Consider the following 20,070-nt stretch of genomic DNA (forward strand, 5'->3'; position numbering starts at 1 on the left):
ATGGTCGAAGGAGGCTTCTCCCGGCTCTTCCAGAAACGGGCGCTTTGCCGCTTGGCGCAGAAGACCTATCAGCCGCTGGGCAGCGCCGAGCCGGAGGAGGAGGTGAGGATCCCCCCCGCCGCCCTGGTCCGCCCCGGGGTGCCGCGGGTGCCCCCCTTCCTCCCCGCGAGCTGGGGACGCCCGCGGTGCCGTTAATCGACACCGGGCGGCGGGACGAGGCGAGGTGACCTGTTTGCGCGTGATGCTTCCAGGACGCATCGCTCGGGCCAAGCTCCGGACCGGTGGCGTTATTCTCTGCGCTGAGGGTATTAATTAAAAGCCAAAGAAACGCGTATCGGTGCGATCGCAGCGCGGTCCGTGGGCTTGGTGCGAGGCGCTGGGCGTCTCGCCGGCCCGCGGGTGCCCCGGCCACCCGCCGCGATGTCCGGCCCTACCCCCCGGTTCTCCTCTGCGTTGCTATTTGTTGTCGCACCTCGCGATGAACGACCGAAAAAGAGCTTTACAGCGGTTCTCAGCCCTGCAGAGCCCGCTTCAGAGCGCCGTTTGCTTTTCTTGAAAAATGCTCGTGTAAGAACGCGGATTTTTCCCCCCCTCCCTTCACTACCCCTCCTTGGCACCGCTGCAGACGGATCAAGGAGCGGCCAGTGGTGCTTTAGGTGTCCCATTTTCTTTTCTCTTTACTCCGCGAAACCTTTCGGGCTGGGATAAGCTCATCATCACGTGTTTGCTCGGCGCAGCGGCAGCATGGGATCGCCACTGCGGCCGCTGCCACTGCCACAACTCATGGTTTTGCTCAAGACTTGTTTTTTCATCCCACATGACGGATGGATCAGGGCGCCCTCCCGCGTGACCCTGGTTCGTCCCATTCCTTCGGCACGTAGGGCTAGTCCCTGCTCCCATCCCAACAAGCACCCTCCATGCTCTTGCAGATATTTGTGGTCTTTTCCATGGCCATTTGGCCGTGGCTTGCGTCCTGTGAGTGCCTCCGGTCTTTCTCTAGATGGCATTTCAGCCATTTCTGCTCTCTTCTGGTTTTCTGCTAGTCTTGTCTTTGCGGCGCGGTGGTTGCTCAGTGCTGTGGAGGGAGGAGGACGGGAGACCTTCGGTTCCTGACCCCACACACCGCACGGTGTGTTGTGTGATGCTGCGAGACGCTACTTCCACGTAGCTCGAAATCACAGAAAAGGAAGGTCTTGCTGGGCTTCCAGAAAGTGCTTGTATTCTTGCTTTGACACGAAGCAAAGATTTCTCATCTTACGCAGTCAGGAAGCCACTGGCAATTAGCCTGGCCTGTGCTTTGGCAGTACCATGTTTGTTGCACCATAATATATAATATTTACTTCCAAATGTACGGCCTTCTGGAGTCTGAGCTCTAGTCTATGCAGAGCGTGATGCATTTAAAATATGCCAGTGAAATGCCCAACACTTTCGCTGCAGGCCTAGGAAGCAGGAAGCAATGGGAAGCAATGGGAAATATCAGTGGGAAACGACTTCCAGGCAGGCCCCCTTTCTGATGCAAATGCAATGTCCTACGGAGACGCAAGGACAGCTCCAGAATAACCTGAATCCAAGGCTTATATGGATACTAGACTCACTTAAATGCACACCTGAAGATCTTTTTACAGTGCCATCGCAGTAAGGCTTGAACATATCGAAACAGTTTCAAAGCAGGGGGATTTTTGAGGATGACACTGTATTATGAAAGCATAATGTTTAACACAGCTATTACACCCCCAAAAGTTTCTAATTTATTCTATAAAAGTTCACCAAAGACTTCCTTATATTTTTGCCACTGATAATTACTATTATTATTAATCTTAATAACTGTACCACAACTTAAGAAGCTTGATAAAACAAGAACATATTCCCAGGTTATTTTATAGGCTGGTAATTGACTCACACTTCCTCTAAGGATGTTATTTCACTTCTTTATTTGAAAATACTACAGAACACTTTCAATCTTGTACTTCGTACAGTATTTTGGTAAAAGGGTTGTCCTGGTGCTTAGAAGATGTGAGTTCAGTCCCTTGAAACTAGTCTCCTATGCGACCTTGAGCAGATCCTTAAATTTGTGTCTCAGCTTTTTGTCTTCATCTTTAAAATGAGACTTATGATCCACACTCTGTTTCTTCTGTCTACAATGCAAAATAAAACCTTGAGTATCGCAGCTACTCTGTGGGTTACAGCATCCATCGCAGCGCTAAGACTGTATTCTTATTTTTCATTATCTCTAGTTTTATAGTGATTTCAGCAAAGACAGAACTCAGAAAGAAATGATCGAATCAGAAATGCAATTTGAACAGGTTATCCGATGAGACTGAAGACAGGATAAATACAAAAATTACTGTGAGTGAAGGAAAAGCTGCAACTTTGGTAGCTGAAAGGTGATCCCCAGCTCACAGCCTGTGCTGGTGGTTACAATCTGGAGATGGCAGAATAGTTAACTTTCTCATCAAAGCTCAAATATAGCCAGTATCTGGGCTCTGCTAGATGCTGTTTCAGATCTTTTTCTACAGTGACACATTCAGAATCAGGGTGAATTTCTGGGCAGTTTATGGCTCATAAGAGAAGGACCTATGTGTTTCATGGAGAGATGGGTGAAGAATACCCAAGGAGCTCCCTTCCGGGTATCCTGCTGCCCAGGAAAAGGCATATTAACCTCCTTACGTGGGTTTACAACAGCAGCTGTGGAAATGAGTTGGAAGAGGCTGGAGTAGGAGGGGAGGAGGAAGAAGATGAGGAGTTCATGGGGGAAAAGAGCTGCTGCGGGTGCCACCGCACCGGTCTGGAGTCCCGGGCGCAGGTGTCACCAGTGCACGGTGCAAGCCCTTTGCGCCGGCCAGGACGCGGCTCCCTTTCTTATTGAGCATGGCAAGCTGGAAACATCTCCAATGTCTCAGAGGCCACCAGGACTGGAGAAGACCTCCCCACCTGGATCTACCTCCAGCTCATCGGGGGCCTCTTATGATTTAGGATCTTTCTCTCTTCTTAGGTTTCGCTTTGGGAAGGATCTGGGTTCTAGTCCAGACAGATCTGGGTAGAAGGTTTTGGCATATTAAGATCTTCCTCAGAGTTTCTTCAAAGATGCTGGGACTTCTTCTTTGCAATCGCTCCATTTCTAGGCACCAAAACCCTTCTCGATCTTTTCCCCTGCTGCTGTTGATCCATGCCAGGCTCAGTGGTCGTAAAAGGGAGGGCAGATCTCTCCCAGCCCTGAGCTATGTTCACTGCTAAGTTACTATTCCTTTTGGATCTAGGCTTTTTTCCATTTTTGGATTCACACCAATGAACATTTACCTGCAGAGGGTTTCACAGGCTCCGTTTTCGTATCCTCCCAGAGATGCCGAGCATTTGTACCACAACATTTTTATTACCATGCAGGTATCTATCTTTATATATGTCCCCAAAGTGAAACCAAGTAGCACAACTTCCCTTTCCAGGTGCAAGCAAGGAGAGTGAGAGCTTGCCTCCGCGCACCCACGTCAGCAGTGCCCGCGACGTTTATTTACACAGCCCGTAAGGGATTTCAGTCCAGGAGTGCTGAAGGGAAGGGTTTAGCCGACCAACACATCCTAGCTCCTTAGGGGCTGTCCTGTCCTCAGACCTTCTCAATTGCTACCACAGTCACTGATGGTGGAATATGCTGTCACAGAAACCAAAATCAAATTTATCAGTTCTGAAAAGCTTCCAGCAGGCGAGGAGTTAAGGCCGTCCCCGCTCTCGCGCAGGTGTTTTGGGACGAAGCAGGGCTGAGGACTGACGCCCCTCGCTGCTGCAGAGCGGGGGTATGAGCAGGTGCCCTGAGTTGCTGTGGGCTTGTCTGTCGTGGTGCTGGGTAGGGCAGGTTTGGGTGGGTGAGGGGACTCCTCCTCCTCCAGGGTGTCTGTCTGTCTGCTCGTGGGAAAGACGAGCGGCAGCATAAGGCTTTTCCCGCAAGAATAGCAATGCGATCTTCTAGTTTGGGGGAGCTGGGAGGTTTTAAAAAACAAATAGCCGAGTCTGAGCAGGAGGAAGAGCGTGCCGGGGCTTGGCGGCTCTGCACGACGAGGGTCTGGCGCAAGCAGGGGCGATGGGTTTGCAGCCAGGCAGACCTTGCTTCTGCCTTCAAGCAGCCGCAGGGGCGACTTCAAACGCAGGGCATGGTCTTAGCGCGGCACTTGTGCAAAACCCTTGGCTTTCCAACGGTCAAGGCGCCGATTTGGAGGCTTGTATCCACGAGCAGGGTGAGCGGGGGCTCTAGCCCACGCAAAAAACAACGCGGTGCCGAGGTCCAGAGGAGCAGAAAGCAGAGAGGGGCGCGAGAACGTGCCGGGGGCCGTGGCCGCGCGGCGGGAGGAGCAGCGCCCAGGGACGGGCACGGAGCGGGGCGCTTGGAGAGCAAATCCCGAGGCGCCAGCCCCTCTGCACGCAAAGCCCCAGGCTGTGCCGGGAGGGCACCTGCCCGTGTCCCGTGCCGGTGGCCCTGCCGAGATGCGGCCGCAGGGCCCTCGCCTTCCATGCGCGCAAGAAAAGGACCTTAAAGGCTTTCTAGGGGCTGGCGGGATTTATTTTCTCAGCGGCTGTGAAGAATCTACAAGAACAGGTTTTCTCTTTAATGTTCTAAAGGGCTCTTTAGACTAAATAACCCCGGCCACTCTTGACCGGATTACAACATCATAACGTGTCCAAAGTGATCTAAGATGGGGGGAAAAAAATATGCAAAATCTCGGTGAAGGCAGAGGTGGGGGGGGGGGGAAATCCCCAGCGCTGCTGACCCCAGCCCTCTGCCAGAATACGCAGTTAGGGTTGTGTGCTTTGCGGCAAGCCCTGCGCTTTCGCCTTTTCCGCCTGGGCTGCTCCGAATGCCAGCAGGTGGCTCGGGTTTGGCAGCCGCGATCCCGGCTCACGCACCGCCGGAGCGAGGGGCAGGACAAGCCGGGGGGGGGGGGGGAATCCACCTGCGGGCAGGAGCTAATCGGTACAAATTAACTCTTAGGGGGCAAAGGCTTGTTTTGCAGCAGCCCGGGCTCCGAGGCACGCGGCGCAGCCATCGATTCCGAGATGGAGCCGGCTGCAAACCCGCCCGGGCGCGTTTGTCCCCTGCGAGCGCTGTCACGCGTTTCCTCCGCTCCTTCCCTAGGTAAACAGCCGTGCCGAGCCGGCACCTAGGAGACCTGGCTCCTACCCCGACTCCGGGTGACCGCAGGCACGGTGCCCCCGCGCCTGCCTCCCTTCCCACCCTTTGGCTCTTTTCATGGGAATATAAGCTTTTTGGGGGGCAGGAACTGCGCCTCCGTGCATGTATGTAGAGTCAGCAGCACCGGGGAGCCCGCGGAAGCTGCTGTAATCAAACCAGCACAGTAATGAATGCGAGGCACGTTTCTATACGAGACGGTCCTGTGTTTTATTCCTAGCGGATTTGTCCGTCTTTCTGCACGCCTGGGCGGCTTTCGGTATCGCCGCTCGTGGGAGTCGATGAGGTCACGGAGAAGAGATGAACTGGGAGTTTACCTGGCTGTTGGTGTAATGCAGAGTTGGGAGACACAAAGTAGGGATAAATCATTGGGGTTTTTTTTTTAAACACAGAAGGACATTTGGGTCACTTCTAAGGCAACTTGCTGAGCAAATGTTAGAATAAGGGCAGTGTCCTATGCTAATACGCCTCAGAGCAGCGGAGAAATACCACAAAATGTGGTCAGCAGGCAGAGGGACACGTGTAAGCAGAAATACTCCTGGAGATTTGGGGTGAATTGCCGGGGTGTTGGGAAGGCAGATTGCTCCTGGAGCAAAACGGCTCCTGCACTGAGCAAGGGGGTTTGCGCGGAGCAGGGGCTGACCCGGGGCTGGTGGCAGCAGCCCCGGCCATGCTCGGCCAGGTGCAGATGGCCCAGCTCTTCCTCTTCCCCTCCGGGGAGCAAGGGAAGAGCGAGGGGTAGCAGCCCCTGCCGCTATCCCGTGTGTTACCAGCGGGGCTGTGGGTCAATAAACAGTGATTTTAAAAAAGGCCTGCAACACCAGGAGGTGGCAGGAGACTTTTTAAGGAGCAGGGCTTAGCAATGCTGCTGGCGCATCCAGCAAGAGCTTGCAGAAACCACCTCTGGTTCTTACCAGCACGTGCGAATGGTCAGAGAGGTTTCTCCAGGGCCGGAGCAGCAACGTGGCCACCCAGGGCCCTGCTGCTACAAGCAAGCAAAGAAAAACCAGGGTAGCTCACCAAATCCCCCTAGTTAAGGATTTTAAGGCTTGCGCTGCGTAAGCCTCCTCAGATAGGAGCTCTGGTGATCTGCAGTGGCATCGGGCTAAATTGTTTCCTAAGCTGCACTGAGACGGTCTTGTATTTCCCAAAGCTGGACACAAAAGCTCCTTTTTTGGGGCCGCCTGGCACATAGCTGTAGGTCAGGAGGCGGCTGTCGCAGAAACGCGCCGTTAATTAACATACGCTCTTGTGCTTTGTGAATAAGGGTAAATGTGAAGGGGTTTTCCCGTCCCTGGGGAAGGGCGAGATTCCTCCCTCCTTGTCCCTGCGCTGCACCATCGCTCCGTCGCACCGCCTCCGGCAGGTGGCCGGCCGGGATTTCGGGGAACGCTGCAAAGAGCATTGGAAAAAAAAAGGATACGGAGGGCCTTTTATTTATTATTTATTTATTATTATACTGCCCGGGTACCTGGGACCGGGCCCGGCTGGCGGCGACTCGCGGCGCACGGCCGGGGCAGGAGCAGAGCAGAGCGCGGTCTGTCCACGCCGGAGCAAGCGCGAGCGGGTCGGCCCCCCCCCCCCCATCTGATTTCTCTTCCTCCAGCTGGCTCAGAAATTTTTCTAGCTCCCATTTGCTGTTCATTTTTCCCCTCTCGCAAGTTTAAGCCCATTATGTTTTTAATGAGGAAAAACAGGTTTTCCTTGTTCTGAGCGTTGCGTGTGCAGCAGACTGCAAGATATTGGCAGGGAAAAGCCCTTGTCCGCAGCAGGACACCTGCACGCGCCAGAGCCCCGAGCTCCCTTCTAACCGGCGGGGGGGAGCAGGGGGTGTTTGCCTTTTCGGTAACCCGGCTCCTAATCGCTTTTCTTCCCGTGAACTGATAGCAAATGAGATTCGGGCTCGACCTTTCGACCGAGGCGGCATCAGAATCATTGTAAGGGCTCGATAGGAAAACGGCTGCGTGACCCCAGGTTTCCCCCGCAGCCCCGTGCGGCGCGGAGAAAAGCGGAGGTGGGAGTCAGCGGCCGCGGGGCAGGACCTCGTGCCAGCGGCCTCGCTGTCCGCAGCGCTCGGGGAAGGGAGCTCGGGGCCGGCCGAAATACCTGGTGTTTTCGGCTGAGAAGTTTCTGAACTGGGCAGGAGCCCGATTCCCCTGTTGGTCATTGAGTAGTTTGGAGATTTGTAGGAATGAGCAAAAAATCATAGCTATTCTCATCCCCAGACTTTGCAGGCAGGAAGATGATGAAGAGAACGGATATTCGTCAAGCCCAGGTCCGCTGAGAAATCCCCAGCCTCAGTGTTAAACAGTTCGTGGGCTAGTCATTTCTTCAGGCAAACTGCTGGGTGCAAGCCATAACGAAAGCCGAGCCTGGCGAATCTCAGATCGCAGCGAAATCTCCTAAAAACTGCAGCCAGCTGAAGCGCAACGTGGCTGGAGAGCAGAGCGGCGGCGGCGGCTGGCGACGGCGCGTCCCCCCGCAAAGGCGCGGAGCGGGGCCGAGACCCGCACCCGGCAGGTCGCTGGGCCCCGAGGGGGGTTTTGGGCCACGGGAAAAACGCCGTTATTTCCCTGACGGCGCAGGCCTGCTCCGCGACGAGACCCCTGGCTCTTCCAGGGAGCCGCTCTGAGCTTCCTGCCGTGGCCTGGAATTAGGCTTCTCCATATAAATGGAAGTGACCCGTGAGCTGGATTCCAACTGATGTTGCACGACTTTAACTGGTTTTGCCGCATTTCACACCAAAGAAGCTTTGTTACTAGCCGGTGGATCAGTCTCCGTTCCCTTGACTGTAATTTCTTCAGCCTTTACTCTGCAGTAGGAGCTATTTCATGCCTCCTCTGTTATGCCTCCCATTTATCCCTATTATAAATAAATATTATATATGTAAATATTATATATACATATATAGGTATAGAAAATGTATGCATATATGTTTAAAAAAAGCCCTTTCTGCTGTTTGATCATGGTCATAATACAACTGCAGCTGTGCCCAAGTCCTTCTTTGCTGGGCATTTCTCTTGCTGTGGCTGATCTTGGACCCTTTTTCTATTGAACTGGTTTGGAAAATCTGGACGAAGTGGTATAGCTGACCAAAACCCACACACAAGCCCCCAAAGACGGCGCGGGTGCAGTTCTGCTGGAGCACGGTTACAAGTGCAGCGTGTACTTCTGTGTCCCCTGAAAATATCGCTGACCCGTAATCCCTGCCTGGGACTCCTGAGCTTGCCCGGCTATAAAAGAAGGTTTTGTACTCCTGACTTTCTGTAAAAGCCTCTGCTTCTTTTCCTTTTTTCCCCTCTCAACCACATCTGTTCTGAATTCTTGAAGGTTCGCCCTAAAGACAGGATTAACAGTGGGTTTGCAAGTGTTGCCCCCCGTGTCAGGAGAGTATAGCAATTTTCCTGTTCTCCCATCTAACGTGCATGCCAAAATGAAGGTGAACGCTGTCTCTGCCCTCCCTGGAAGCCCCCGGCCCGTGAAACGTGTGTCCGCACGCGTAGGGGACGAAGCCTCTCGCAGCTGCTGTTTCAGCCGCTGGCTGTCCCTGCGCCTTGGACAAGTCACTTAACGTGCATATTCCTTGCTGCAAAGAGATAAGAAGATGCACCTAGCTTCGAGGCAGTAACAAAGCTTAATTAGCGAATGTTATAAAGGGCTGTGATTTAGGAAGTGTTTTAGTTAATTGTGAAATCACATGGTTGAAAAGATAAGGGAAAGGAACGGGATTAAAAGAAGAACCAAAGAGACAATGAAATGCTTTTATTAACGATGGTGCTGCCTGACAACTGCTTTATCTCTCTTCCTCAGACCTACGAGGAGTGTGAGCTGAAAGTCATCGAGCAAGAGAAGGAAGTGGCTGCTCTGCCCCCCAAAGATGCCTGTAAATGCCAGAAAGAAGACTTGGCAAAAGCTTTAAACGTGAGGCTTCTTAGTATTTGTGAAAACAGCGACACAGGCAGTGTGATCTGACTCGGTGAAGAAACCGAGCTGCAAAATTGGTCTTTGGTTTCACGTGCAAACTTCTGGGGCGCCTGGTGCACCCGCTTTTGCTGTGGGGCGAAGCCTCGGATCGACCGCGTCCGAGACCCGGCGCGGAGCAGTTGCTTCGCCTGGTGCTGGGGGAGGATTTCTAGTGGCTGAGCGACCCCTGACTGCAGCGGAAAGGGTTAAATTGCGTAGACCAGAAACCTGAGGGCTCCCAGCCCTTTGCCAAGAGACAGGAAAAGTAGATGGCAATTTAGAAAGGCCAGGACCAAGGAAGTGTGTAATGCTCGGTATTATTTTGGTGTCTGACATTGCTATCTTTTAACGCAGGCAAAATATGTCTTGCCCCTTCTCCATTTGTCCTCTCTGAACTTCGTCAGAGCACGATCTTTTTTTCCCTCCTTGGAACGTACGGTGAAACCAGAAATCAGTTCTTTCCTTTACTGTTTCAGATTTTTAATTTGCCCTCTACTATATGGCTCCCCACCTCTGGAAATAGGTTTTGTTAATTAACTTGTGCTCGCTTTATGGGCTCTTGTGATGGATGATGGTAAAGCTTTATAGTTTAGTAGAAATAAGTCCATAAACAGAAAAACAGTGGGTAGCTTTACTGTTTTTCCTGTAGGACTATGCTGGATCGGGAGCAAAGCTATGCACTCTGCCAGGGAAAGAGCAGTCACTGGACTTCTAAGAACTGAATCATGAATATCCGGCCCAGTTTACTAAAAGTTTTCTAACATAACTAGATTTGCCTGAAGTCGTTTTCTGTGACGACTGTGCAGTGTGTCGTGCTGGCTTTTTTGTTTCCCTCTAGGTTGATTTGCAAACTGGACTGTCTGAGTTTTCCGTGCTGCAACGCAGGTTAAGACATGGCTGGAATGAATTTTCAGTAGATAACGCGGAGCCGATATGGAAGAAATATCTAGACCAGGTGAGGATTTTCTGCCCGGATGCTCATTTCCTGGTGAACCTGCTAAGCGGACCCTGCTTTGAATGGGCCTGAGTGTTTCGGTACATTGAAATATTGATGGTTTCTATTTCCACGGATTCAGTCTTGGGACAGGATGTGTCCTGGGTACAGAGACACTCTGTTCCCACAGGAAAGCTGATGTGAATTAAGATGCGGGTTCATTTAATGGGGAGATAGCATCTTAAAATAAAAATACATCCTTTTAACTCCATGCAGCCCACACATCAAAAGCTATGGATCAGTGACCTGATTTCTGGAGCACAATTATTCCCTTTAAGAAGAGCAATAAAATCGTGAAAGGTTTGGGAAAACCAGCGGGAGCTGAAACTCCCTCCGATTTCGGTTGCCACAGTGGTCAGTTAATGAAAGCACTAAACCTTAATTCCTGTAACGAGGTATTTCTGCTCCGAGGACACCACACGAATTACTGGGTGCATATTTAGTGCCTTTCACAACCTGTTGGTCTCCCTGGAGGTGCCGCCTGTAGGACCACGCAGTCCGTTCCCTGGCTCTTGGGCAGTGCCTCCCAGCAGGCCCTTCCAGCGGCTTCTTCCAGTTGCTATTTTTGTAAAGCATCCACTTTCATCCAGTCTTTATACAGAGAAACTAATCTTTGCCTTCAGCAGGGAATATGTTTAAGCCTTGATTTTCCCACCGTGCATCTCCGCAGTCCTGTTGTCCAAAAGAGGTGGTCTTGTCTTTGCCTGACTTCATTCAGTGACACCAATTCCCGTGCTGCTAGCTGAGCAGAGCTATCATTTTCTCAAGTAGGAGCAAGGGCCGTAAAATTCATATTTAAAATGACAAAAAGTGAGGAGCTTTCCCAAAGTTTCACAAGTTCCCTTTTCCCTGAGAACCTGTCGACTCGGTGAAACCTGCCCGCGGTGCCAGGGCTGCCTCGAGGATCGGGTTGAAGTGCCTGACCGCTGCTGTGCTCCTTTCAGCAGCCCTGTGCCCAAGGAAGAGCTTAGCAGATTTAAAAAAAAAAACAAAAAAAGGGGGAGGATTTCTGGTTTCGGATTCTAAAAAGACAATTAAAGGTTTTGTGTGTGCCTTCGTGCCTCCAGGCAGCTTGCAGAGACCGGCCCGCGTTTGCAATCCTTTCTATAGATGCCTGATGCCAGCTCAGCTTCAGCGATGCCATGTTTCACTACCATCCGTTGTAATTTTTATTTTTTTTAGTTTAAAAATCCGCTCATTCTCCTGCTGCTGGCCTCTGCCTTAGTGAGCGTCGTCACGAGAGAATACGAGGACGCCGCGAGCATCGCGATGGTAGGTGGCCCTCCCGCCCGCCGGCCGGCCCGCGGCTCACTGCGGCGCCCGCGGCGGTAACGGCTCTTTGTTCGCAGGCCGTGCTCATCGTCGTCACCGTGGCCTTCATCCAGGTACGTCCGGGCTGCGCTGCGCCGCGCGGGGCGAGCCGCCGCGCCGCCCCCCGCTGACGCCCCTTTGTCCTCCCTTCCCCTTGCCAAGGAGTATCGCTCCGAAAAATCGCTGGAGGAGCTCAACAAGCTGGTGCCCCCCGAGTGCAACTGGTAAGGCGCGCCAAGCGACGGAGGAGGAGGAGGAGGAGGAGGAGGAGGATGCTCTTCGGGTCCCTGGGCACGGAGCGGGGAGCAAGCGCCGCGGCGGGAGGAGGCAGCCCGCGCGCGTGCAGCCCCACGTGAAGCGCGGCAGGGTGGTTGCATCTCCATGGAGCCACCGGCTCCAAATCTGCCCGGAGGCATCCGGAGGAACGGGGCAAACGCTGAGCACCGCAAAGCTCCTAGAGATGCCCCGCTCGCTGTCCGGTGGCGCAGGAGTCCGCGCGGCCGGCCGCCGCGTCGCTGGCTCCCCACGCGGCGGGAGGAGCTCCACCAGCATCGGGCGGCTTTGCCCTGGCGGAGCGGCGCCGAACGCCCGCGGGGGGCTGAGCAGCCCGGCTCGCTCGCGCGCGTGAGCCGTGTTTCCTCGCCCGCGCCCGCCTGTCCCTGCGCCCGCGTGGCGTTCGGCTGCCGGCTGGCCGGGGGCTCGCGCGGCCCCGCCACGGCCCGCGTTTCCGCGGAAGAGCTGCATGGCGTCCTGCGTGCCGGATCGCTTTGACGCGCGGTACCGGCGTGGCGGGTTACAGGAGATGCTTTCGCGTTTGTGTCTTTGCAAATCGGTTCCGTCAGGACCGACACAAATAAGCCGTTAGGCTCGGAGGAAGGTTGTACCTGTAAAGCGGTGCGGCTCGCTCTTGTTCCAAAGATTACCCAGCTTTGGATCTCGCTAACGCCACTGTTTGGATTTTTTGCAATTAATATGACAGTGTAAGCATCTAAGCATTCAAAAAGCTGCACTTTTAATATAATAGCAAAATGCCAGGAGTGATTCTGCCTTCGGAAAGCTTCTCAAGTCTCCTAAGCTAAGCAATCTGCCTGGCATTATTTAAAGCGCGAGCCAGGGGAAAGCACGGCTTGCGTTTTCTACCTACCACTTGTATGCTATTTAAGTCACTAATTGCTGAAAGGTGAATCTTCCATAATCTGCCCATCTGTTTATGAATTAAAGCAGCCCAAAAGGGAACATAATCATCTTTCCTCATTGTTACGCAGATTTTTACGTTCTTATTTGCATGGGAAGCTCTCTGGGGCAGGGCGCTCACCTCCTTGCCAGTCGCATTCCCGGGCCTGCAGAAAGAGCACGGCACAGTGCTCACGGCCTGCTTTTTGTTTCTTTTTTTCCATTCGCCTAATGCAGCCTAAGGGAAGGAAAACTGCAGCACCTTCTAGCACGGGAGCTTGTGCCTGGAGATATCATACATCTTTCTGTGGGAGACAGGGTTCCTGCAGACCTTAGACTGATAGAGGTAAATACAGTAACACACCAAAAGCCCGTTTTGGAAGTTTCAAGTCTTAACAGTGCCAGAAATGCATGTGTTTAATTAGGTTACAGATCTGCTGGTAGATGAATCCAGTTTTACAGGAGAAGCTGAGCCTTGCAACAAGACGGACGGTGTAGTACTGGAAGCTGGAGACATAACAACGCTGAGCAATGTTGTTTTCATGGGAACGCTGGTGCGGTATGGGAAGGGAAAAGTGAGTCCTGCCATCCTCCATCTTTTCCTCCACAGTAGTTACAGAATCTTCTAAGTAAGATTGATATCATACCAGTTTTTTTTAATCTCTCTCTTTTTTTTCCCCTCTTTTCAGGGGGTAGTTATTGGGACAGGTGAAAATTCACAGTTTGGCGAGGTGTTTAAAATGATGCAAGCTGAAGAGGTAAAGAAGTCTCTATGTCACTCTTGCAATGGTGGAAGTCCTAGCTGAAAGCTCATGAGCAGGAGCAGTTCTGCACGTTAATGCGCTGGGGTCTCTTTCCCCTTCTGCTCTGAAATTCCCATGTGACTGAGGGACTAGCAAAGGGCCATAGCCAAAAAAGAAGGTTTTAAGCAGCATTTTGGTTTCTAAATCTAAACTTTTGAGGCTCAGTTTGCAGCTAACTTTGTAGTCACCTAAACTTCATGGTTGCTTTGTTTCCGCAATTTCCACTAGGTATCCAAAATTTTACTTTCACACCTGCCAAACCTTCATGGCCCAGCTCTCTGAGCGAACACAGATAAGGGTCTAGGAACTAGTTAACGCCCTTACCTGAGGTGGTTGAGCCTTTAGCACAAGAAATCGCAGCAAAGCAGAGCGACTGCCGCCTCCTCCTGTTTCTCCGGCCTCTTGCTGCCTTGGTTGCTCGGAGGCAGAGCTGCTCTGCGGGATGCTCTGCGCCGGGTGGACCCCCGGGCCGGGTTCAGGCTTGCTAAGCACTGGGGTGTATCGGGCAGCTGTTAAGGACCACAGTAATGATAACAGCAATACCGTGCTTGTCAGTCGTTCCACGCAGGCTGCGTTCCTCTCATCTTATGTAACAAGCAGAGAAAAATAACTATTTTCTAACGTTTCCAGACTCCCAAAACTCCTCTCCAGAAAAGCATGGATAGACTGGGCAAACAACTCACTCTTTTCTCCTTCGGCATAATTGGTGAGTTGAAGGAAACGCTCATATTTGTGTGGTCAGCTGTGAAAACCCGCTGTGCTCCAGGGCCACTTTTTTCAAATGTACCTGGTGATGTGGGTGACCTGGATTTTGGAGGGTCCAAGCAGGGATGCTTGGGAAGAAGAGGTCTGGGGGCCTTATCACACACTCAGTTCCCCAACAACAGCTATAGCAGGTTAGAGACATACGAATTTCTTAAGGTTTTTTTAATCAACTATTTTTTTCCCCCCTCCAGGCTTAATAATGCTCATTGGCTGGTTACAAGGGAAGCATCTTCTCAGCATGTTCACAATCGGAGTTAGGTGAGGACTAGAAAGTACCTTTCTCTTTGTATTATAATGAAATAAGTCCCAGGGATTTTTCTATTCAAAAACAATGGATGTTTCTCCTCCCAAAAAAGAACTTGTGTAAGATCCTTCATAAATATGTATTGATCTTGCACTGGCAAAATTAATGTGAGCTTTACTATAGAATTTAGTAGGAAAAAAGACCTAAAGTTTGGGAGTTTATCTGATCTTGTAGATATGTTAAATTCAGATCTTATTTTTTGTTTATTTCCTTTGAATGATGTAGTTTGAAAAATCTTCACAACCGTTTCCACTTCATCCTGCTGTGAATGTCCTTAACTATCCGCACTATGAATTTAGTGGGAGTGTAGCAACAGCAAATATTAGCCTTTGCTGTTCTTACTGCATTTACATATAAAGATTAGAATGTGCATTTTATGTGACATAAAATGCATGCTCAACCCCTTAGGCAAACATAATAAACCATGTGTTTTTAGTAGTATCAATAAAACCTGTTGTTCAGTGTTGTCGTGGCGCTAAAATCATTCACTTAAAAAAAAAAAAAAAGAAAAGAAAAAAAAAAGAAAAAAAAAGATTGTATGGAAATAAAAATAAGACCACAGATGAGGGAACAACAGAGAAGCCAAACTAGCTCAGTGTCCACCTGCCTGTGTCCTAGGGGGATATGGTGGCAAAAAAAAGAAAACCGGTTAAGTCTAACCTTTGGAGAACAGCCTATGGATTTGAAAGTCCTGTGTGATTACTTTTTGGACCCTTCTAGAAGTGCTCGGAGTTATCCATGGAATAACTGAGGGACAGAAGCAGACAGTGTCTGGATTTTTCTAGCAAGCCAGCAGCTGCAGTTTTTAATGCTGCTCCAATTCACCTTGCAGCATAGGGACATTTGGGGAGTTTGCTCCCTGTCTCCATAGCTTGCACCCACGTGTGGGAGAGGGCACGAGGGGGTAGGTACGGCCAGAGGCCAGCAGCTAACAAACGAGCAGTGACGCTGAGGAATATTGAACTTCCATCCTCAGAAAGTTAAATAAATGAAATGAAACCCAACCCCTAAATCCCTACTTAGCCAGAAGTTAATGCTCTTTGGCAATGTAAAGAAGAAAAGTAATTGCTCTGTCAAAATCACCCAGAAGAAGGTTGAAGGGCTGGATAAATATCCTGCTTTTGTATTTACAGTGCACCAAGAATTCCAGTGGTTAGTGCTGCACAGGCAGTCGATTCCCTCCCAGACATGCACAGATAAGCAGGAAAACGCGCTTGCCGTGGAAATGTCCATTTGCCACATTTTGGTAGATGCTTGTGGTTTGACCTGTCCATTGAAGCTGTTGTCTCTCTCCGCTGTCCCCAGCCTGGCGGTGGCTGCCATCCCCGAGGGCCTCCCCATCGTGGTCACCGTAACGCTGGTGCTGGGTGTTCTCCGGATGGCCAAGAAAAGAGTGATTGTGAAGAAGCTGCCCATAGTAGAAACCTTAGGTAAGCCTGCAAACAGGCCACACAGTTTGGTCACCTGCCTGGCTTCTTCAAAGCCTGAACTGAATAGCGATAGGCTGTCCAGGTGGGCCTTGATTAGATTTAAAAAAAAAAAGGGGGGGGATATGCTTATGGGGCCAGAGAAACCCATTCAGTCTTAAATACATTTTCTGCCCTACATTTCTCTCCCTTTTCCTTTATTTTAGTGCTATGAACATGGGCAGGAGCTAACCTCCATTAGAAATGGTGCAGAGATAAAACACTTGGGGCATCTTCTTTCTGCTGCAACCCAATTCCAGGCACAGGCCCATGGGGACCGGAGCCTCTCTGTAGACGTGCCTGCTTGAGTTGGTTTCCTTGGTTCCTCTTTCCTCCCCACCCTGTGGGACAATCCTGCAGGTCCATCCTGCCCACCTTTTTTGTGTCTGGATAGAAAACCTTACAACTCCTCCAGTCAAGCCTAATGGCATAGACAAAACCATCTGCTGTTCTGCAGTCTGTGTGGCCATTTCCCTGGCATCCAAAGAGTCATGGAAAATAGGGCTAGAGAGGACCTTGAGAAGACATCCAGACCATCCTCACTGCCACAGGGCGGGCTGGATTATAATGAAATTATTCTTCTGCCTCCCCTTACTTCCAATTTGGCCCTTGTCCCCAGATCACCATATTCAAGTCTCTGCTACTCTGACCTTCTTGGTCAGTATGGGAATTACAGAAAGGAGAAGACACGCTGTGTATTTAATACTAATTTGCATTCTAATCAGAAAGCGCAATTAAATTCCAGGTCTGGCCCATGCAATTTCAAATATGTGCTGCAGAGCCTGATCCTTCAGCTAAGACTTGTCTTTCCTGGAAGTGCTGCCCCTGTTTGAACTGCCCTTGTTTGTTCTGCAGCAAAGAATTCCTACCACCCTTATTTTATTGCATCTCCCCTGACCCAGGACATCTGGAACTGCCTTATCTCATTAAAATTTCATTTGAATAGGCCTGCACCCAAACAGACATCACGGCAAGATGCCCAGCTTCTCTGCAAGACAGTCTAAGTGTGGCAAAAAGCTGTATTCTCCTGCACAGTAATTGCACCAAGTCTGTTAAACTTTTGAAAGGAAGAAAAATAATCCTGCTTCTTTATCTGATTCCTTAATTGTAAATAATTAAAAATGAAATATTAGAGGTGATGGCTTTGCTCTGTGCTAATCCTTCAAAACTGCAATTAATTTAATCACAGCCCAATCTGCTTCATTCTCCCAGGGCTCTTACCTAGTGGTGGTCATGCTAACAGGGTCTGTGCTTCAGCCCTTTGGTCACTTCCAGAACCACGAGAGAAATCCAGACTTAGAAGGGAGCTGGATTCTGATTCTCTTTTATGTTAAAGTCCTTTTCCCCCCTTTTGGGGAGTGTAAACTAGACTTAATGAGGCCCCTGTGCTAATTCACTCCTTTGCTGTATTATGGTGTAAATGGGCTCTGGAACAAATGTGAACTGGCTTCCAAATTGTTATGTGCTTTGCTGAAATAGTATTGCCAAAAAGCAGAGATTGAATGGGGCAACTGCTGCTCTTAGCACTTGATTTGTAAGTACTTTTTGTTGCAGTCTTTAACACATTACCCTCACAACCCCTTGGTGAGATATGAAAGTGCTATTATTTCTGATTTAGAGACAGGGAAGCAAGGGTTAAATGACTATTTGAGGAAGTATGTGGCAGAGTGGGAATTTAATATCTCTTTTCAGTATATAATAGCTGTTCTGCTGATGTGTAATATTGCAGCTCAGAAACACTGGTCACTTCTCTGGAAATCAGTGCCTTCTCTGACTGCCCAAGATATGATGCTCAGTACAACGTAGCCTTCTTCAGCTGTCTTCTACCAAATCTCACATCCAAATTATGTGCATGGTACCCTGATGTGCAATGAATTTCTTTTCCCCTCATCTTTTCCTTAACAATGTCCTCTTAGGAAACTCATCCACTTCTTGGTAGTTTTTTGCTTTTATGCCCGTGTGCAGTTTAAGTAACATCAGGGCAACATGTTCTCCCTCTTCTGGGGCCTTGAATCTCATTCAGTGGCAATATTTATTAGTTCTGATTATTGATTAGTTCTGATTAGTTCTGATTAAAAACTTTCTTGCATCAGGTTGCTGCAATGTCATCTGCTCCGATAAGACAGGTACTCTGACAGCCAACGAGATGACAGTGACACAGCTCGTAACTTCAGATGGATTCCAGGCAGAGGTATGGACGATGCAATTACATGGACTTTGCTATTCAGACCCACCAGGGCCCAGCTATCTTTTAGTTCAACCTTTACTATAAGCATTGCTTTGAGCTACCAAGAATATTCCCTGTATAAAGTATAGTAGTATAGTCCTGCTTGATACTGAGAAGTTTGCTCTTTCTCTCTCTCTCCTTTCCTCAGGTTAGTGGGGTGGGCTACAACGGAGAAGGAAATGTTTATCTTTTGCCATCGAGGGAGATTCTCAAGGAATTTTCCAACGTCTCAGTTGGAAAATTAGTGGAGGTAAGTATAAATTAAGAACCAGCCTGTTCTAGTTGCATGTAATTTTAACTTGCACAGATCACTTTGGGTAATGAGTGTGAAAAACGTTACTTTAATAACTCTAAAATGAACTGCCTTGCTAGAGCATTCTTCTAGAAAGGTTTTGCGTAATTATTATAAGATATCTGAAGCTTATTGGTTAAAGATAGCAAGCATAAGACATTTAGGGAGAGGCCAGAGCCGTCAGCTTGAAGTGTCATTGAAGTCTCGGGTAAAAATGCAGTTCTGATAGAGGACAGAACAATTACTATGATCATGTTCAGGTTTTTAATGTAGCCAGGTTCTAAACTTCATCCAGCTAAGTAGCCAATATATAAAATTTACAGCAATAGTCTCTAGTTTTTATGTTACATTAAATAAAATTTGCACATTCAAGTATAAGCTAAAGCAGACTGTTTGGGCAGTCAAATGATCTGAACTGGAATCTCAGAGTAAGGTTAGGCCTTATGGTATCCATATTGCGTGTCAGAAGCAATAGTAAGAGAGACTGGTTTTCCTTATCATGATTTGTCAAGCCGATTAGATATGTTTTGGGTTTTGCTTCATGTTAATTTCTCCAAAACATAACATTTTACTGAAATTTTGGTGTGTCCTATGGATTCAGTGAGTTTAGAAAGCCCAAGAACTGATCTCAAGAGAACGCTGTTATTGGGCATGAAGATGTTCTGAGGCTCCAAAATGTTCTGCCAAACTCACTGCTTGACTCTCCTCCTTTTGACAAAGGCTATTTGGAATTTGGACTATCTGAAATCTGGTGACATTTCTTCTTTTGGAATGTGGCTGCTTTCAATCTACATTTACTTCATTAAAAGAGATGAAAAAACTATGAATTTAGTTTAAAAAAAAAACCCTACATAAATATGTCACTTTCTCTAGGCTGGCTGCATAGTTAATAATGCCATTATTGGGAAAAATAACGTAATTGGACAGCCCACAGAAGGAGCTCTCATTGCCCTTGCAATGAAGGTAAGATTGCTAAGATATAAATTTTCCAGAAATTTCACCCCTTCCCCCCCCCCCAAAAAAAAAAAGAGCTGCAATTGTTAGAACTGATTGACAGCAGTGAGCAGTCTCCTTTAAAGTCTTCACACTGGTTTTAGTTTTTCTTTGTCTCTTCTCCCCAAGGTCATATATGTACATCTCTCCCACATAAACCTGCTGTCACAGACAAACACCTTCCCTGAGCTTCTGTATTAATAGTAATAATTGTTTTGCTTGATTAATCTGTGCAATTACTCTGCATAATGGATTTCTTCTGGGCTCAAATCAGACTGCTTTTTTTTTTTTTATATTTTCTGCAATTCCAGTTAAGAGTTCAGGAGGAGTAGAGGAGAGCGGGGAAAAGAGCAAGAACAGGCCATACTAGAAATCATGGCATACGGTCATCCTGGAGTTGGGTCATCTGCTAGCTTTCTACTTTTTTCTAGTCATGAGTATGTAAAACAAACACTTCTGCTGAATACTGTATTCATGCTCATTGATAAAGAAAGAGGGCTGTAAAACACCTCAAGATATCATCTAATCAGCGTTACTCAGCCTGCGGTTCACAGACCTCGGGAGGGCTGTAAAGCACAAAAGTTAGCTGATTAAATGATTACACAG

The 20,070-nt window shown here is 49.2% G+C and overlaps 1 protein-coding gene across 1 annotated transcript in view; it reads left to right on the forward strand.

Moving 5' to 3' along the window:
* ATP2C2 (ATPase secretory pathway Ca2+ transporting 2) overlaps window positions 1-20,070 on the forward strand; it is a 29,368-nt gene continuing 9,298 nt past the window's right edge. The window contains exons 1-15 of the mRNA XM_026092053.1: window positions 1-102; window positions 8,984-9,094; window positions 9,975-10,091; window positions 11,313-11,402; window positions 11,480-11,515; window positions 11,604-11,665; window positions 12,852-12,960; window positions 13,040-13,189; window positions 13,304-13,372; window positions 14,048-14,123; window positions 14,374-14,440; window positions 15,792-15,916; window positions 18,046-18,143; window positions 18,328-18,429; window positions 19,345-19,434. Coding sequence (XP_025947838.1) covers window positions 1-102; window positions 8,984-9,094; window positions 9,975-10,091; window positions 11,313-11,402; window positions 11,480-11,515; window positions 11,604-11,665; window positions 12,852-12,960; window positions 13,040-13,189; window positions 13,304-13,372; window positions 14,048-14,123; window positions 14,374-14,440; window positions 15,792-15,916; window positions 18,046-18,143; window positions 18,328-18,429; window positions 19,345-19,434 — 1,404 coding nt within the window. The remainder of the gene's footprint in view (window positions 103-8,983; window positions 9,095-9,974; window positions 10,092-11,312; window positions 11,403-11,479; window positions 11,516-11,603; window positions 11,666-12,851; window positions 12,961-13,039; window positions 13,190-13,303; window positions 13,373-14,047; window positions 14,124-14,373; window positions 14,441-15,791; window positions 15,917-18,045; window positions 18,144-18,327; window positions 18,430-19,344; window positions 19,435-20,070) is intronic.

The sequence above is a fragment of the Apteryx rowi genome, unplaced genomic scaffold (assembly GCF_003343035.1).
Source record: "Apteryx rowi isolate R43461 unplaced genomic scaffold, aptRow1 scaffold_94, whole genome shotgun sequence".
NCBI lineage: Eukaryota > Metazoa > Chordata > Aves > Apterygiformes > Apterygidae > Apteryx > Apteryx rowi.